This window comes from Drosophila subpulchrella, chromosome 2R (assembly GCF_014743375.2).
Source record: "Drosophila subpulchrella strain 33 F10 #4 breed RU33 chromosome 2R, RU_Dsub_v1.1 Primary Assembly, whole genome shotgun sequence".
NCBI classification, from domain to species: Eukaryota; Metazoa; Arthropoda; class Insecta; order Diptera; family Drosophilidae; genus Drosophila; species Drosophila subpulchrella.
Window position 1 is genome coordinate 13,211,099 of NC_050611.1, and position 17,055 is coordinate 13,228,153.

The 17,055-nt window shown below is 36.8% G+C and overlaps 3 protein-coding genes and 3 non-coding genes across 8 annotated transcripts in view; 3 read left to right on the top strand and 3 right to left on the bottom strand.

The window, feature by feature from the left end:
* The first annotated feature begins 339 nt into the window (after nucleotides 1-339).
* On the top strand, nucleotides 340-818 carry LOC119549175 (small integral membrane protein 12-A). The gene is made up of 2 exons (XM_037856976.1): nucleotides 340-559; nucleotides 616-818. Exons 1-2 carry the CDS (start codon nucleotides 430-432, stop codon nucleotides 750-752), a joined length of 267 nt encoding a protein of 88 aa, XP_037712904.1. The 5' UTR covers nucleotides 340-429; the 3' UTR covers nucleotides 753-818.
* Nucleotides 819-843: 25 nt separating this feature from the next.
* Trnar-ucu lies at nucleotides 844-916 on the bottom strand. Its single transcript has one exon. It is a non-coding gene; the product is annotated as a tRNA-Arg (tRNA).
* A 208-nt stretch (nucleotides 917-1,124) lies between these two features.
* Nucleotides 1,125-1,197, top strand: Trnam-cau. Its single transcript has one exon. It is a non-coding gene; the product is annotated as a tRNA-Met (tRNA).
* Nucleotides 1,198-1,212: 15 nt separating this feature from the next.
* Nucleotides 1,213-17,055, bottom strand: part of LOC119549174 (RING-box protein 2) — a 29,424-nt gene continuing 13,581 nt past the window's right edge. Inside the window, exon 2 of the mRNA XM_037856975.1 lies at nucleotides 1,213-1,458. Within this exon, the coding sequence (XP_037712903.1) occupies nucleotides 1,277-1,458 (182 nt within the window). The 3' untranslated portion in view covers nucleotides 1,213-1,276. The remainder of the gene's footprint in view (nucleotides 1,459-17,055) is intronic.
* On the top strand, nucleotides 3,452-5,052 carry LOC119549172. 3 transcript variants are annotated; one of them, XM_037856973.1, is made up of 4 exons: nucleotides 3,452-3,591; nucleotides 3,955-3,999; nucleotides 4,057-4,392; nucleotides 4,724-5,052. In XM_037856973.1, the coding sequence occupies exons 2-4, from the start codon at nucleotides 3,997-3,999 to the stop codon at nucleotides 4,868-4,870; spliced, it is 486 nt and encodes a 161-aa protein (XP_037712901.1). In that variant the 5' UTR covers nucleotides 3,452-3,591; nucleotides 3,955-3,996; the 3' UTR covers nucleotides 4,871-5,052. The 3 variants fall into 3 exon arrangements, with proteins under 3 accessions (XP_037712901.1, XP_037712902.1, XP_037712900.1); XM_037856974.1 differs by lacking the exon at nucleotides 3,955-3,999 and having other exon boundaries at nucleotides 3,544-3,591; XM_037856972.1 differs by lacking the exon at nucleotides 3,452-3,591 and having other exon boundaries at nucleotides 3,940-3,999.
* On the bottom strand, nucleotides 10,939-11,011 carry Trnam-cau. The gene has a single exon. It is a non-coding gene; the product is annotated as a tRNA-Met (tRNA).

Below are 17,055 nucleotides of genomic sequence, written 5' to 3' on the forward strand. Positions count from 1 at the left end.
AGTTAGCACTGTGATGCGCTATGATGTTCACCGTAAATCAACCTTTTTCGAAGGGGCGCCGAGGACAGGCCTCTATAGATCAATATGTTTGAACAATATTTTTTGTTTTTTTTTAAGTAACATGGAAATAAATAAAAACCGCTTAACGTTGTCCACTTTTGGAAAAAAGGGTACGAAAGTAGGCCTTCTTTTTGGCTTTAAAACCCTAATAACTTTATTCGTTACATATTTCAAACATTCTTTTTAAGATTACCGTTACGGGACCGTATTCCTATTGGCAATACTTAATGAACTAGTTCCCCAACTATTTCCAACGATCTGGCAGCCCAATCAGCTGTTGTTCTTATTTTGTAATTCAGCACGGCGCTTATTTCGTGTTTTTCTTCGATAAGTTCATTAAATTTAGCAACAACTATTATTAAAACCAGGATGTGGCCCATTGTAATGGCTCTTCTAAGGCGTAACGCCGTCTACATAACTCTGCCAATAGCCGGCGTCGTCGGATTTATTGGCTATAATCTCGAGAGTATGCTCTCCGACAAATACACCCCATACAGCCGTGAGTTATTCTTATTATGAAAGGAATATTCTGGTTAAAGTGTAAAAACTCCACAGCGTCCATACAAGAGTTACGCGCCAAACGTTTGACAGAGGAAAGTTTGAATACAAATGCCGCCAATGTGGAGAAGTTACGACTCAGTAGTCCTGTACTCGAACGCAACCTTTCCCCCTCGTTGCAGCCGAAGACCTAGACCTACCATGATATGTTATCAAAATTAGAAAGTTGTTATCAATAAAAAAAAAAAATTATACGCGCAAAAAATTTACTTGAACGCAATGTTACATCCCTTGCGGGGATCGAACCCGCGACCTTTGGATTAGAAGTCCAACGCGCTATCCTCTGCGCCAAAGGGACAGGTGGTGGACGGCTTTCAAATGACTCATACGAGCCAAGGGGAGTTTCTGCTGTTGTAAAATGGATAAAAAAGCTTTCACTCATCTTTAATAATTCAATAAGTACATTGAATAATCCATCCGAAAGAAATTTAAGAGTTTAGAACAGCCTTGTTCTCGATCTAGAACGTTTGGGGGTTCAAGTGCTCGTTAGCCGAACGTCCGTCATAGCCTCGGTGGCGCAGTTGGCAGCGCGTAAGTCTCATAATCTTAAGGTCGTGAGTTCGAGCCTCACCCGGGGCATGTAATATTTTTTTATTTTTTGTTTTTATTTTTTTTATTCTTTTTAAATACAGCATAAAGTAATTTCAGGTGGAGAGATTTATTTTCCCATGCGCTGGATGGACCACTCCTGCTGGCACAAAGGGCATCGGTTGTTCTGTTTGACCCACAAGGACATGCAGCAGTGGTGGAAGGAGTGGTTGCACTCGCCCCAAACCACCACACAGTCCTGCCGACCCATTACATCCCGCTTATTGTCCGCTTGGCAACGAAGGCAGGAATCTGGAAAAATAATAAACAACAATTGATAAGCATAAGCTATAAGACTCATAAATAAATTCTATATTTTAGGGACCCTTTTTTGTACGAATGTTAAACTAAAAGTAGGTTCTAAGCCCAAGAAAGTTCGGAAGCTTAGAGTTTAAAGCCTGTTTTTTTTTACTAGAACGTTTGACGACTTAAAAGATATTTTAAAATAATAAAGAAATTTATATAAAAAATCTGTATCATCATGAATAAACCCAAAAATTATATTTTCTTAAAAATCTTTCATGGTTATAACTAAAATGTTAAACTAAAAGTAGGTTTTAAAGTGAAAAAAGTTCGGAAGCTTGGAGTTTAAAACCAGTTTTGTTTATTACTAGAACGTTTGACGATTTAAAAGGTATTTTAAAATATTGAAGAAATTTATATAAAAAATCTGTATCATCATGAATAAACCCAAAAATTACATTTTCATAAAAACCTTACATGGTTATAAACTAAAAAAGTCTAAAAGGGACAACCTTAATATTAATATTGAATCATTATTGAAATCTAATATTTTTTTGGTGAATCATCAGGTAAAAATGTAGTTTTCCTCTGTAGGTATTATGAAAATCGACTTAATTGAATCAATAAGATGGGATGAAAAGGTCAAGTGACTTGGAAGACGCCTTAAAAATAGAACTATTCAAAAGTGCAATAAGTGATCTGCAAGTGCTTTTGAGAAAACGCGTCACTCACAACTTTGAGATACAATTAGCTGAAAATGGCAACGGTTTCGTATCTCTGCGGCTGTGACGCAATTGCATCTTTGACACCTGCCCGATTTCCTGTGAATTGATTATGCCCAAATGCTATTGAAAATGTCCTCCGATTGCAGTTATTCGATATGAATGTTCTTGACCAGCGGAAATGCCTTCATTCAGAAAATATTCACACCAAAACCGGCAAAAACGTTCATTCAACAAAAGGTGAACACATAAAAAATAAGTGCAATGTAAATCACAATTCAGCGAGCCTTTCCCCCCTCTTCGCCTTTGATTTCAGGTATTTCGGTTGTTGTTCGTGGGAGAGGTCACTGTACTGGGCGGCCCAAATTGAGAACGCATCGGTTTTCACTGGCGATAAAAAATTTTCTCAGAACGACCGCCGAAATTCGACAAGTCAATGCAAAAATGGTTCAATCAGTGGCTCATTATAAGTACAGAGGGAAAATAAAGGGTTTTTCAAATGTACTTGTCCATATAGATTAAGAACAGGAAAGGTACCCCAAATGAACATATATGTGTTTTATATGAAGTTTGGGAAATTATTTCTTAATTTTTTTAATGTTAGTTGGGTTTTTTTTAATTATTAGGATATTTGCTATCTTGTCAGTCTATACCACAATTTATATCTTCAAAATGAACCTAATATTATGGTTTTAAGTGGCTCATTATAGGTACAGAGGGCAAATAAAGGGTTTTCCCAAATGTATTTGATGTTAAGATGAGATCCATAAGGATTAAGAACGGGAAAGGTCCCCCCCAAATGAACTTATTTGTGTTCCATATCAAGTTTGGAAATTATGTCTTATTTTTATAATGTTAGTTGTGTTTTTTTTTTCAATTTTCAAAATTATTAGGATATTTGCTATCTTGTCAGTCTTCACCACAATTTATGTCTTAAAAATTAACCTAATATTATGTGATCAAGTTTGATCTCATGGTTAACGCAACAATATTTTTTAGGGGCAACAATTAAACACTTTTAATATCAAATCAAGCCCACTGTGACCCATTTTCTTGCCGTGTAGCGGGCATCACCTGAGCCGCTTGGGATACCTGGTGCAGGTGTTGGTGTTGACATTTCGAAATACGATCGCGTCGGCAGAAATTTACAATACACCTTCGAAAATGACAATCACCAGAACAAGCAGGTAAGGTAAATGCGTCGTCGCCGGACGGCTTGTGAGGCATCACGTATACGCCGCTTTGGCTGGCGTTGCATCGTAGAATTCTGCTGACCCGTAGAAAATATTAACAACGATATAAAGAACAAAAAAAAAAGAACAAGCGAATTGTACACCCCGCGTGAGTCAAGGAATTATGTTTTTTTTTTTTTTTGGTGTGAAAATCGCCTCACAATTTCCCCTGGTTTTAGCACTTTTGGGTAAGCGAAAAACGATCACAACAACAGGAAATTGTTAACATACTTCCAAGAATTTCATGATTTTGTGTAATTGAAGTAGAAGTCAATAGCCATTGGTCACGAACTATGGCTCTAATCGGGTGGCTTAAATGCGTTCTATACACAAAATTGCTTCACTGTTCTTTTCCTGGGTCTTTGAACTAGTGAGAGGTGAACTCTAGGCAAATGAAATGGCGTTGTGTGTTGTAAATGATTTTTTAATTGTTTTTAAATTGGAATTAGTTATTATCTATTTCTCATTGGATTTCGGAGTTAATCGCTTCATGTTAATTGTTCTTCTGATTATTAAGTATTGTTTCATTGTTCAAAATGTTTTCAAATCAGCTTGTATGGTTAGCTTTGTTGACTGTTTTACTGCAGGAATCAATGGTAATTCGTATTGTTTTATTACAATCTTAAGTTTTTTCATATATGTATATCCTTTAGGGCACTCGTCTTTTGAAGTTCACCAATGTCAAGTGCATGGATTTACCCACTTCACGAGGATTTACCAAATACGAATACTGTCGTTTGAAAGTGGTACGCAGGAATCAGGTGGAACTTTCTCTGAAGGTCAGCTTGTTGCAGCTTCCTATCCGAAATATGACCACCAGGTTACAATGCTTTCAACGACGGGATGGCTATCGACCCTTTATGTACAACGTTCTTTTTGATTTCTGCAAGCTAATGGACAGTAGTAATTACAAGATATCCTTTGAACGATTTATTTTCGAAGCCGTCCGGAAACAGAGCAACTTCAATCAAACTTGTCCTTGGAAAGAGGTGAGTATAATATAAGGATTTTGAAATACATCTGCAATAGAGATTCTCTAAATATCAATAGATAGTTTCATATAATATATTTTAGAAGTAGTCTTCAAGTATAATATCATTTTTAAATTATTGCTTATAGATTTAAAAATTGTTAATGTTCTGTTTTGATCGAGCTCTTGAAGCATAAGTTATAATAATTTTGGACACGAGATCTGAAACTTTTTATAACGCTCTATAGAGTGGTTGTTTTTAAAGATTTATTTATTGTTTTTGAGTAAACCTATTTACGCTCTGCCAAAATCGGTTTCCCTATGACTTCCTGCCCCATATTATTTTTCAGAACCACATGACGGTTGAGAAGTTCGCCCTGGATTTTAGCAAAATCAATATGCCTGTTCCCGCCGGAACGTATCGCTTGGATTTCACCTTTTATGCCTACGGCATCGCTCGTACATTGACACAGGTGTTTTTCGAGAAAATCGAGTGAGTCTCCGGGCGTCACAAACATGTTCTAAGTTCTGTTTAAAGCACCCTGGATTGCGTAAGTTAAAAGATCCGAATGGCATAGAATGGCATCACTGTTTTCAATTTACATAGACCAACGATTTGATTTCCTTGCCGTAATAAAAGTCTGTGTGGCAAGTTGAAGTCAATCAAGTCAATAAACAATTACGGGCAATGGAAAATTTTTTAGAGGGCTCGGCCTAGGCACAGTGGGAGAAATAAAGTGTCCCAGGCGGGGAAGTGACATTTCATTTTTGTTCCCAGCTCATACATAATCAATCAAACTACCGTCCGGAGGCAGTTTTGATTTAAATAAATACCAGTTTGGCAAATTGATTCATTTAGGTAGAACGATATGAAATACCCACGGTACAGTTAGTGGAAAAATATGCGCACAAAACAAACTGCGTCATTGCAAATCTGCGAAGTTCGCGCTCTACAAGTCTACAAGTATTCTTCGAGTTCAATTGCGATCGTTTAGCAGGGCCCGCCAAAAGGGAGGGGTGTGTCTGGGAATCTGGAAATCAAGTCGATCGGATCGGTATTTGACTCCGTTTCATAGGCCCATCCATATGCATAAGGCAAATCGACAGTTGAGCCCTCGACGAGTTAATTGCACAATATTTATCTACTGTCAGATCGCAGACAAACGAAACGTGACAATGACGCGCCCACCTCAGTTGATTTGAGCCCAGCTCACCTGACTTTGCCGGAAGCTGATCGTCTGGCTATCTGGAGGGTTCCTAAGTCGAGTGGTCTGAGGGTCTTGTTTGCCCAAGAACGTAACTTATATTTTAAGATCCCCAGTCTTACGTATTTTTAATGGAAATGGAAATCAGTTGGGTTTTTAGTTCTCTGACAAAGGTACCTAAAAGTATGCAATTAAAAAATGCAGACTTTCCACTTGAATCCTTTCATATTCCTGATTTTTAATATTGTTGCATACTTTTAGACATCTTTTTAAGAACCCAAGAACGTATCATATACCTAAAGATACCCCAGACTTACGTATATTAAACGGAAAAGGAAATCAGTGGGGTTTTTAGTTCTCTGATAAAGGTGCCTACAAGTATGCAATAAAAAAGAAAGCTGATTTTCCACATGAATCTATTAAAATTCATGATTATAATATTGTTGCCTACTTGCCTGGCTATCTCGTACTAATACTAATACTCATGTAATTTTTATGCAAAGCTTTACTGCTGTTCGCAAATAAAAAACTTTAGTTTTAAGATCACTTAAAAAGTCTCTAAGGCTATGCTACTCTTTGGTTTCTAACTTTAAGTCTGGAAGGTCAAGAGAAATTCACTTATAAGTCTAACTATTAGCATAATTAGTTTTTTTGGCTATTACGATTATACAGAAATGATCATAAAATCTGTTCTTTAACTCGATGTCTCCAGAACTCGCACTTTTTTGGTGGCAGATAATGATTCAAGTATTGAAAGTTCCTTCTGCCTCGTATTACCTTATATCATATACTGCGTTTATGCTACGCCTATTTCATGAAATCAATTCATGAAATGAGCAAATTCGTGTGTGCATAAACACCTTTTCATGAATTCGATAACACACGAAAGTTGACTATGAATTCAGTCCCAATGCATGAAAAGTCTACGCAAAGCCTACTTCACAGCCTACTACTCTATAGAGCTCTATATCAAATTCAAAATATTTGACAGCTTTACTAATATCATTTCATGAATTTGTCTGCGTTGTATAAACAGGGGCTATTATAATTTCATGAGTTGGAGAATGCATGAAATTCATAGCATAAACATAGTAATAGTTTTCGACTGTATGGCAAAAGGGGACCTTCTGTTTTCCATAGTTCCTAAGGGTTTTTACAGATTTCTGTACATGACCGAGTAACCCATATGCCCCATTACCTATAGAGTGTGCCAGTGGAACGGCCGGCAAACCTGTCCGACATACCTGACAAAGTTGTTACTGCTTTGACTTCAGGTCTGCCGATACAAGTCGACAGCCGACTGATTAAAAATTCCAGTTTATTGCGCCTGACCAGACCAGACGCCTGCCGACCATATAGATAGGTGAATCGGACCGGATCGGAATCGGATTTGGATTTGGAACTAATCGAGTGCACGGCGGTATGCAAATGCAAAATGTCTGGGGCCGTTATGCAAGTATAAGTTCAAGGTTGGCGCGGTTGCATTAGCGAATTTCTCTGGGATCGGGCCTAAATATAGACTTTTGAATTGTGGCACATGGCGTGTGTTTGAGAATTTTAGCACTTTGCGATCCACGTTTTCTACACCTCGATGGCTATTTTATCGGGGCCTCAGTATATCTACGCCTTATCGTTGCAGTCGATTCACCGACAAATTGGTCACATGCTCGACATTATTATTAATATTTTATTATTTATTTGTGGTTCGTTTCGCGTGTCACGTTGCAGCTGCTGCTATCTCTTTCGTTCAGCTCGCCCTGTCTCTTTCTCGATCGCTCAACTCGTTTCGCATTTGTTGTAACGGTCTCGCTTACGTGACGTCATGCACGGGGGCTTGTCGCCCAGCAGCCAGCAAACAAAATAACAACAACAACAAAATACGAAAAAAAATATATATGAAAATCAACCAACGAACGTGCCCCCAAAACCTGCTCTTCGTTCTCTGCTCTTTGGATTTTCCGCTCTTTGTTCGGCGCGAAAAACGCTCTCTTAAGTGCATCCTCATCGCTATATGGTATTTTTTCCATGCCCTATCCCAAAAATTTAGATCATTGCACTTGGTATAAAACCAGTATTTCATTTTCCATCGCTTAAAGGTTTTGGAAATATATGTATGATGATCATAACAATATGGTTTAAATATTTTTATAACGTCACTAGTACTAACATAAATAAATAATGGAAATCTCCGCTTGTCTCGTGGAAATTTTAATGTGAGGGTGATGTTTTTTGACGTATCTTCAGCTATATCACAATGCCATATCGTTTCGTGGAAAGTCGCACATGTGACCGAATTGAAGGTGTGAATGTTAGTAGATTAATGTTAATTTTTGCAGAGCGGTTGGGTGGTGAGTAAAATAATTCAGGCATTTAGAAGAAATTAACAAGCTAAGAGCAAAGGGACAATGCCTTGGGAGCGCTACTACAAAAGTGAAGATAAATATTTTGTTATAGTTCTAAGATCAGGCAATTAGTGAGTGATCTTTTATTGGGTAAACAAATAGATACTACGATTTAGTCTCAATCACTTGCTTACAAATCATTTATTTATAAACTTAGCAAGTCGCTAATCGTAGGTCACTTCCTTAAAATATTATACTTTTGAATTTTAGAATTGGGTAATGAATAGTATTATAATAACATATCCTTTCATATTTTTATAAAAATACTTTCAGTAGAGACTTTTAGAACCAACTAGCCGTAACCCCAGAGAAAAATCTCGAGAACCGTATTGCATTGCATATAGTCTACGAAATTGTACAGATACCAAATGAAAAGACACAGCGTAGCATTTTCTGGCTTGTTCCACTTACGAGTGGGCAATATCTGCCACATTCAGATACTATATACGTAAAGATACCATACGTACATGACCGATCACATGTGCAGAGATCGGAGAACGAGGCGAACACGGTGCAAACTTGAAATTTATGGCGATCACCGAAGAACCGAATCGATGGATGGTTAGGGGTTTCTCAGAGGGGTAAAAATAAGAGAAGTATTCCGTTGAGAGGCAGTGGCACTTTCTCACTCGCTCACACATTCAAAGATCACTTGCAGGCGATGAATGGAAAATTTTGATTTTCGTTTTTATTTCAGAGCAATTTTTTTTTACGAATCTCTGCACTCCTGCATTTGGACTTGCCGATGCGAGTGAATGCCCCTGGTAATTTTCCATAAAATTTTCCACTTGCCCTAAAATTGGTACTCGCACTCCATCTGTCTTTTTACAGATCTGTAGATCATTGTCCCCCGGCTTGGGTATTGAGTTATTATCTGTAAGTGTTTTTTATAAGCCACGGGATCTTGCTGACCTTGCTTCGTCTTTTTTTTGGCACGCTTTACATAAACCATGCGACTCGTACAGGTGCAAAAAGGTGTCATATGGAAGGAACAGGCAACTGAAACAGCCGAGGGTTTGAAATCTAATCCTATATATGTATGTAGCTGCAGTTCCGCGAAGTTCGGAGCTGCAGTCGAGAAAATTCTAGAACTGAATACCATTTGTACAAGAGTTTTTTCTAAAAATAAATATATATCCAAGCTATGATAAAGAGAAAAGAGAGTCTTTAAAACTTATTTATTCTACTTAAATCTTTGTAAAATATATTGTAATTCTCACTAATAAAATAAAATATTATATTTCATATATTCCATTGTATTTTCTTTTTGTTCTGAGAAAATTTGTAATGAACTCTAGAGTGTTTTTAGTTCACCAGGGCTTGCCTTCTGAAAAGAATATAATAATTTGAAATACCGACCTATGGCAAAAATCTGGTTAAAACAGCCTTAACCCACTGACAGCCGCGTGACATTCAGACGGCGTGGGTGTGGGTTTTTGGCAAATATTGACATCTCCCATCATCCCGGGTTCGGACCGGGTCTGTTCGCTCTGATCTGATCATTGCACCGCCTGTTAACGGTTTTTATTTGCTTTGTCCCGATCTCGTTGCTAGCTGGAAGAAGCTAATGTCATCCGTAATGGCCGTGTAATTACCCAGTTTACGTTAACTGTAACTGAATTACGGAACCGCCTTTTGTAACCGTAATAATCCCGGCCGCACGCCAGCGTAATTTTATGACGGATTTGGTTGGTACATTCGCAATTTATGAAGGGACTCTCAGGTGCTTAGCACGCGTTCATAAAATATTTGAAAAAAATAAAAAAAACTGCAAAATAAATAGAAAACAAATTAAACAGCACACACTAGACTTGGTGAAAATATTTAAAACATACAAAAAAAAGTGTGACAAATAAAATCAAATAAAGATAACTTCTATTACAAAACAAGGAAGAACGCTATAGTCGAGTACCTCGACTATCAGATACCCGTTACTCAGCTAAAGGGACCAAAGGAAAATGGAGATATGCAAGCAGCAAATGCGCCACCTACCGGCGGTAGACAGATTTAAGCGTTGTGGGCGTTAGAGTGGGCGTGGCAAAGTTTTTTTTAAATCAATCGATAGGTATTGACGAGACCAATACATTTCAGTTTAAATTTTTTATCTACCATGAAAATTGTGGGCGCCACAGACTTGGGCGGTTTGTGGGCGTTGGAGTGGGCGTGGCATATTCGCGTAATAAACTTGCGCTGCGCTCAAGCCTACGGAATCTAAATCTGAAATCTCGTTTCTCTATCTTTGATATTTTCCGAGATATCCGCGTTCATATTTACGATTTTTTGAAGTTTGTGGGCGGTTTGTGGGCGTTAAGGTGGGCGTGGCAAACTTTTTTTAGGTCAGTAGGTAGGTATTGATGAGAACAATACATTTCAGTTAAAATTTTTGTTCTAGCATCAAAACTGTAGGAGCCACAGTTTTGGGCGGTTTGTGGGCGTTAGAGTGGGCGTGGCACTCTTTTGAAACAAACTTGCGCTGCGCAGGAATCTCAGGAATCTGCATGCCTAATCCCAGTATTGTAACTCTTATAGTTTCCAAGATCTCAGCGTTCATACGGACAGACGGACAGACGGACAGACGGACAGACGGACAGACGGACAGACGGACAGACGGACAGACGGACATGGCTAGATCGACTCGGCTAGTGATCCTGATCAAGAATATATATACTTTATGGGGTCGGAAACGCTTCCTTCTGCCTGTTACATACTTTCCGACGAATCTAGTATACCCTTTTACTCTACGAGTAACGGGTATAATTATCACACCTAAAGTTAAATATTACTTCATGTAAGTTATTAGAGAATATAAAAAATAATGTAATGATAAAAAGTCAAAGGATGTGAGAAGGATACATTTTAATTGGATAAAATTTGGTATATGATAGTCTCAACTTATTCGTCTTTGAATAAGTTAAAAAACAAAACTAAACTAGGTTTAAAAAAAGAAAAAAATGTACATGCCCCGGGTGAGGCTCGAACTCACGACCTTAAGATTATGAGACTTACGCGCTGCCAACTGCGCCACCGAGGCTATGTTCTTCGCGCCGTCGGAGTGCAACTTGAAACTTGCCACGTGGCGGCTTCTCAAGAATATATGGGACTTCAAATTGTCTCGTCCCCCTACTTTTGTTTTTGTACTTATTTTGAAAACAAAACGATATCGAAATTATTTACAAAGCTTTGAACATTTTTGCACGTAAGTCAAGGCTATTTTGTATTATTTAGCACATAATGTGCCCTTATTGTTGTTTTATTTGTACACTCAAAGGTTCTATTGACATTTTTGTGCTTTAATTATTGAGTTTTATGAGCTATAGATATGCTTTGGAATGTTTGGTGCTTAATAGATGGCAAAAAGTAAGCTTCGAGAAACTTTTTCAAAACCTTTTTGCATCAGCCGGTTAATTAACACGTTGAAAACAGTTTGATTAGTGCCAGTAGACTATCGTACGATAGTTGATCTACCCTCTACCCCTTTTTAGTTCCTCGCCAAACGGAACCTACATATACATATTGTTTTACCCTCCAAAGAATGTGCATACATATTCATGAGATGATTTATAAATAAACGGCATCAATTAAAGCCGCCAAAACCAGACTCTGTTAAGTATTTTAATCTTTGCATACTGGCTGGCAGACTAAAACTGTATGACTAACTAGTCAAGCCAGACGCCAACGATCGTTGTTTTTTTGTATGTGGGTTTATTCCTACATATATGTATCTCGTGGATATCGTATGTGAATGTGTATATGTGGTGTTAAGGTTTCTATTAACGCTCTGACGCAACTTCGCAACTTTGAACTGGTCACTGGCGGTTGGTGACAGAAATTCAGATGGACGGACGGACAGTACGGCTTTGACCTTGGCTGAAGGGCACTGGTCTTGCCATTTAGCTCGCCTTAATTACCTGGATGTCTGAGTACCTCTCGCTATCTTACTTTTTCTCAGTCAGTACACAGAAAAATAGATTGGAGATTTTGCACCTGATATACCATATATTACACTTTTCTTAGATCTTTAAAAAAGGAGAGAGATATTTGAAACTTTTAAGATGATAACTTAGTTTTCATAAAACAAATGTATGAACTCAAAAATAATTTAGGTCAAATAAACAAGCAATATGACTTTCATTTTGAAACTACAAATTCTGGCTAAGATGTTAAAATAACAATAACTATCTATCTGATACTTATTATTATGATCTTTTAATTATACCAAATATACCAAATATTACACTTTTCTTAGATCTTTAAAAAGGAAAGAGATATTTAATTCTTTTTAGATAATAACTTAGTTTTCATAAGACAAATATGTATATGAACTCAAAATAAATTTAGGTCAAATAAACAAGCCATATGACTTAAATTTTAAAACTACAAATTCTGGCTAATATCTTAAAACAACAATAACTTTCTTCCTGATACTTATTATTATGATCTTTTAATTGCATCCAATTTTTTTCCGTCTACAACTAATGCAGGTCTCATGTGCACACGTGTTAGCTGTTGTACTAGGTAAGCACTTCCCATTGAAAATTAGCCGTGTATAAATAGAAAACAAAAGTCAAATTCTAATGATTAGCTGGCGAACGAAGCTTTTTTTTGGGAGAGCGCGAGAGCTTTTTGTCTAGAAGGCAGCGATCGATCGACGGATCGATGGTATATGGGTGCATCAATGACTTGGACTAAGTTTAAAGTACGCCCGTGGGGACTATAAAAAAAATTTTGCAGTACGAAATGCTCGTCATAATCGGATCTAATCAGCAAATTAAATGGGGAAGTGCCAACAGGCAAAGTCTGATTGGAGAATCTAGAAGTAGAGCAAGTCACCATGTGGAGCTTAATTTCGATTGTATGGGTGTGTGTGTTGGGGGCTCTCTTCGTATAAGTTGGAGGCTCGTCTGGTTTGCCAAAAGCAGCAACGTCACCACGCACACACTCGCACTTGAATATTCAGCACACATACATATATAGTTGATATATACACAGAAAAATTAGGTCGCTATAAAATTGGAAAGTAAGCTTATAATAGATATTTAATTTGTTATATAGTTTGAAAAATTACAACAATGTTTCAATGTTTCATATTTCAAATGTCATAGCTTTAATGTCTTGCATTATAACTATATAGTTAAGAAATTATTATTATGTTCATGAAGTAAATTGAATTGTGAATATCGCACTAATTTATTCACTAATAATATTCTTGTACTTGTAGCGTTAGGAAGAGTTAAAACCAAAATAAATAAATAAAAAAAAAGAGAAGAGAGAAGAAATGGAAATAGTCTTTGATAACAGTCTGCAAATCTATACTATATTATATTTTAAGGTTGATAAAACATCCTGCTTAAAGAAAACAATTCTTTAATACCTGGGTCATATTATACTGTAAAAATTATATCTAAAATCTTCAAATTGATCATCATATTAACCTAAGTTTTTCTTTCTGTGTCTATAAAAACAAAATACTTTTGATTTGGCTGGGCGCGTGACGAAGAAAATAAGGCAAAGAGCAAGGGGGCGGGCATCACATGCTTAACTTAACTTATTGGTCTCTTTTGGCTTTACATATTTTGATATCTTAGCGCTAATTTTGGCTGCCAAAAAAAAAAGATAAGAGCAAAAAGAGATCACGTGTGTATTGGGGGCCCTCTCTCTTTTATTCACCACTCTCTCTCTTTATCGCTAAAAACTGCTGTGACTCGACTCCAAAACCAATTAGATAAATAAGCTTTTAATGATTTTTGCCATTTGTTTCAATTTGACTTTGTCGAAGTTCTTTAATTAGCGCATGGAAAATTTCCGCTCACGTACAAGAATTTGAGTTATATTTATTTTTACAGTGGAGCCTCGTTGGTAGAGTCTGATGCAATAAATGCGCAATTGCATCAGCTTTTGATTTGCGCGCCTGCGCCACCTCACAAATTTCATAGGTTGATGCACTCTCTTAGGGGTTCTCTCTCTCTTTACTTTTTCCTGCTGTTGCCAGGTACTCCACTTCTCTACCCCTCCTTTTCCCGCACTGTATAGCCCCCTCTCTTTCTTTACATATATACCCCTCTCTCTCTATCTCTCTCTCTAGTGAGTACGTGCAGCTGGGGGGCTCGTCTCTTTTGGCATTTTCTGGGCTTGTTTCGGCATTTCTGTTGTGGTTTTTGCTGATTTTGTAGACTGGTGGAGCTACTAAAAATAGACAAATTAGGAAGTGGGTCTGTGATTTGCGGGTACAGTTCGGTAATTACGAGAAAGCTCCGTGTCAATTACGTCAGGTGCTGGGAAACAGAACTGATAGGCCTATCTGCCAAGAGATAAGTTAGAAGCCTTGAATGCTATTAGCCAGTCAATGCGAACACCTACCTCATTTTGCTATAATGAATCATCTAAATAAGTGGGTGTCCCACAAATAATACCATTTACAAAAAAATCTATTTATATATAAGAAAAATGCCAATTAATTTGGGTAATGTTTTGATATTATTACGTTTTTGACCCAATTTTTTTTTGTCTAAATTTGTATTAAACTTTTCCCTCAGTGCTGTTCCGAAAAAAAATGTATTTATATACAAAAAAAATGCCAATTACTTTGGGGAATGTTTTGATATTATTACGTTTATGACCCAATTTTTTTTTTAATAAATGTTGTATTAAACTTTTTCCTCAGTGCTGTTCCGAAATCAAACCTTTAGTACTTTATTTGCACATATTTCACAGTTCATTGCACTTTCGATTTTTTTTTCACCACTTTAAGTTCCTATTTCGCCAGCTCTTTTCTCTCTTTCTTTCCCTCTCCAAAGATCTTTTGCTACCTCTCGCGATTCCTGTCAATCAAGTTTTGTATTCAAACATTTTTTGCTTGCCGCCTTTTTGACCTTCCCACAGATCGAAAAAACGAAAACATTCATCTACATTTGAGAGCTTAACTATTGTTTGGTATGTGTGTATTACTTTTCCTCGATTCCAACTGAGCCTTGAGTCATGCAAAAAAAAAAAAAAGCACCAGATACAATCCGATTCGAACCGATCGTAACTTCGAGTCGAGGGCAAATGACGGTCGCTGTGCTGGAAATGGAAATGCCGAAATATCTAACGCGTGCTACGAAGAATCGTGATTAAAAACTTTCCGTTAATTCTTCAAAATGTTCGATCAGAGGCGCAGATCAGTAGGGGGTCCCAATTCCAAAACAGGGGCTCGTTTAAAAATATTCAAACCTTCAACCTGATAGTAATATATTTATGTTATCGACTACGCCAGATCAGCAGAGGCTCTTTAAAAAATTTTTATATTATGTATATATGAAAGCGATAGAACCTAAACCTAATAGAAATATTATCGGTTAAAGCTTGGTAATGCCTTCGATTTAAGCTATCATCTAATTCTAAGGTGATAGAAATGTTATCGGTTAATGCTTAGTAATGCTTTCGATTTAAGCTATAATCTAGTTCGTGACTAATAATGTGTAAGGTGATATTGCTAAGAGGTAAAAACCGGATTGCATAAGTATTTGGAAAGGAAGTTAAGTTCTAACTCGCAAAAGTGTTACAAATAATAAATATAGTATACACTGGTCGGCATATGTATTTTGACAAAACAAAATAAGTACTGAATGGGTTAAGAAATGTATTGTATCATTCAAACGGCATTTAAATAACCTTTCCATTGATGCCAAAGTTTACAAGAAGTAAGTTCAAATTATGAGTGTATTTAACTTTTGTTTTGTCAATATACTTATGCCGACTACTGTATATTTATTTTATTATTTAGAAAAATAATATAAAGTTGTATATAATTACTGATAATGTCACAATCAAAACCTCATTTGGGATTACCCCAAACCACAAAAAATTCTCGAGCATTGTTTGAAATAAAATTCAAGTTAATCTTGAAGAACTCACTTAAACATTGACTGATTTGTTGATTACTTAATATATTGTTTTGATGAAATATATTTCTAGGTATTTCTTTTGATCAGGGTGACCCCATACGACCATCCAGTTTTTCGAGCAATGCCCAGAATTCATATTTGCTGCTGTTTAGTCGTATCTGTATCTGCAAATAAAACGAAACCGGCTGGCGGGCCTGGTACTTGGAAATTGTGTCGTCTCATTGCGCGTAATGTTTATGCCACGTTATAAAATAGAGAGACGAGCCCCCCGCATCTTTTTTTGGGGGCCCGTTTGGTATTTGAAACCGAAATCGAAATAAATAAACCCGTAAAACCATAATAAATAATAAATATTCGAGAGTGCCGCAGAAACTCGAGGCACTTGTCCCGCGTTTAATTATTTGCCTAATGCTTATTTCCCCCATATCATCGCATCATCCATCATCGTTTGTTTTGGTTGCACTTGCGTCAGGCCCCCAAAAAACTAGAGTATCGAATTGAATTGATATTGACATCGACTGGCGGACACAAGGAGTCGCACGCAAAATGTTTCCCAAGGCTTCGAGAAATTTGCACGCGCCTCAAAGTCAATTTAATAACAATCAATTGAAAATATGTGTGTAAATAAAAATCAATTGGCAGGCACTCACACAGAGCCGCCGAGGAACTCTCAGCATCCAACCATCAGCAATTGGTCATTGAGCATAACATAACCATAACTATAACCACGTAGCGGCCAAAACAAATCAATAAAGACATAAACTAAAAGGACGCACCGACTGCGAATTTATCCTAAAATATTTTGCAGATGGGCGGAAGCTTAAAAATGTTTTTTCATTAGAACTATAAACTATCAAAATATTCCTGTATTAAACAAATAAAAAATGTATTCTTTATGGTATGGTTATATTAGGTGGTTTGTCATAAGTTTAAGTAGGAAGAATGGTTAGTAGTGGTTCGGATTTTAAAATGACCTAAGCTAGAATTACTTATTAATCGCAATTTAAAAAAAAAGTTGATGTCTCTGTATTTTTCTGACAAATAGGAAATTGGGTTTCCAATTGATGAGTTCAGTAATAGTTATTTTGAGTCAACATTTAAACAAGTTCTAAAAATATTTTCTTCCATTTATTATGTGACAAATAGTATATTGACTTAAGCAAATATTAATTTTTAGTCATTACTTAAAATT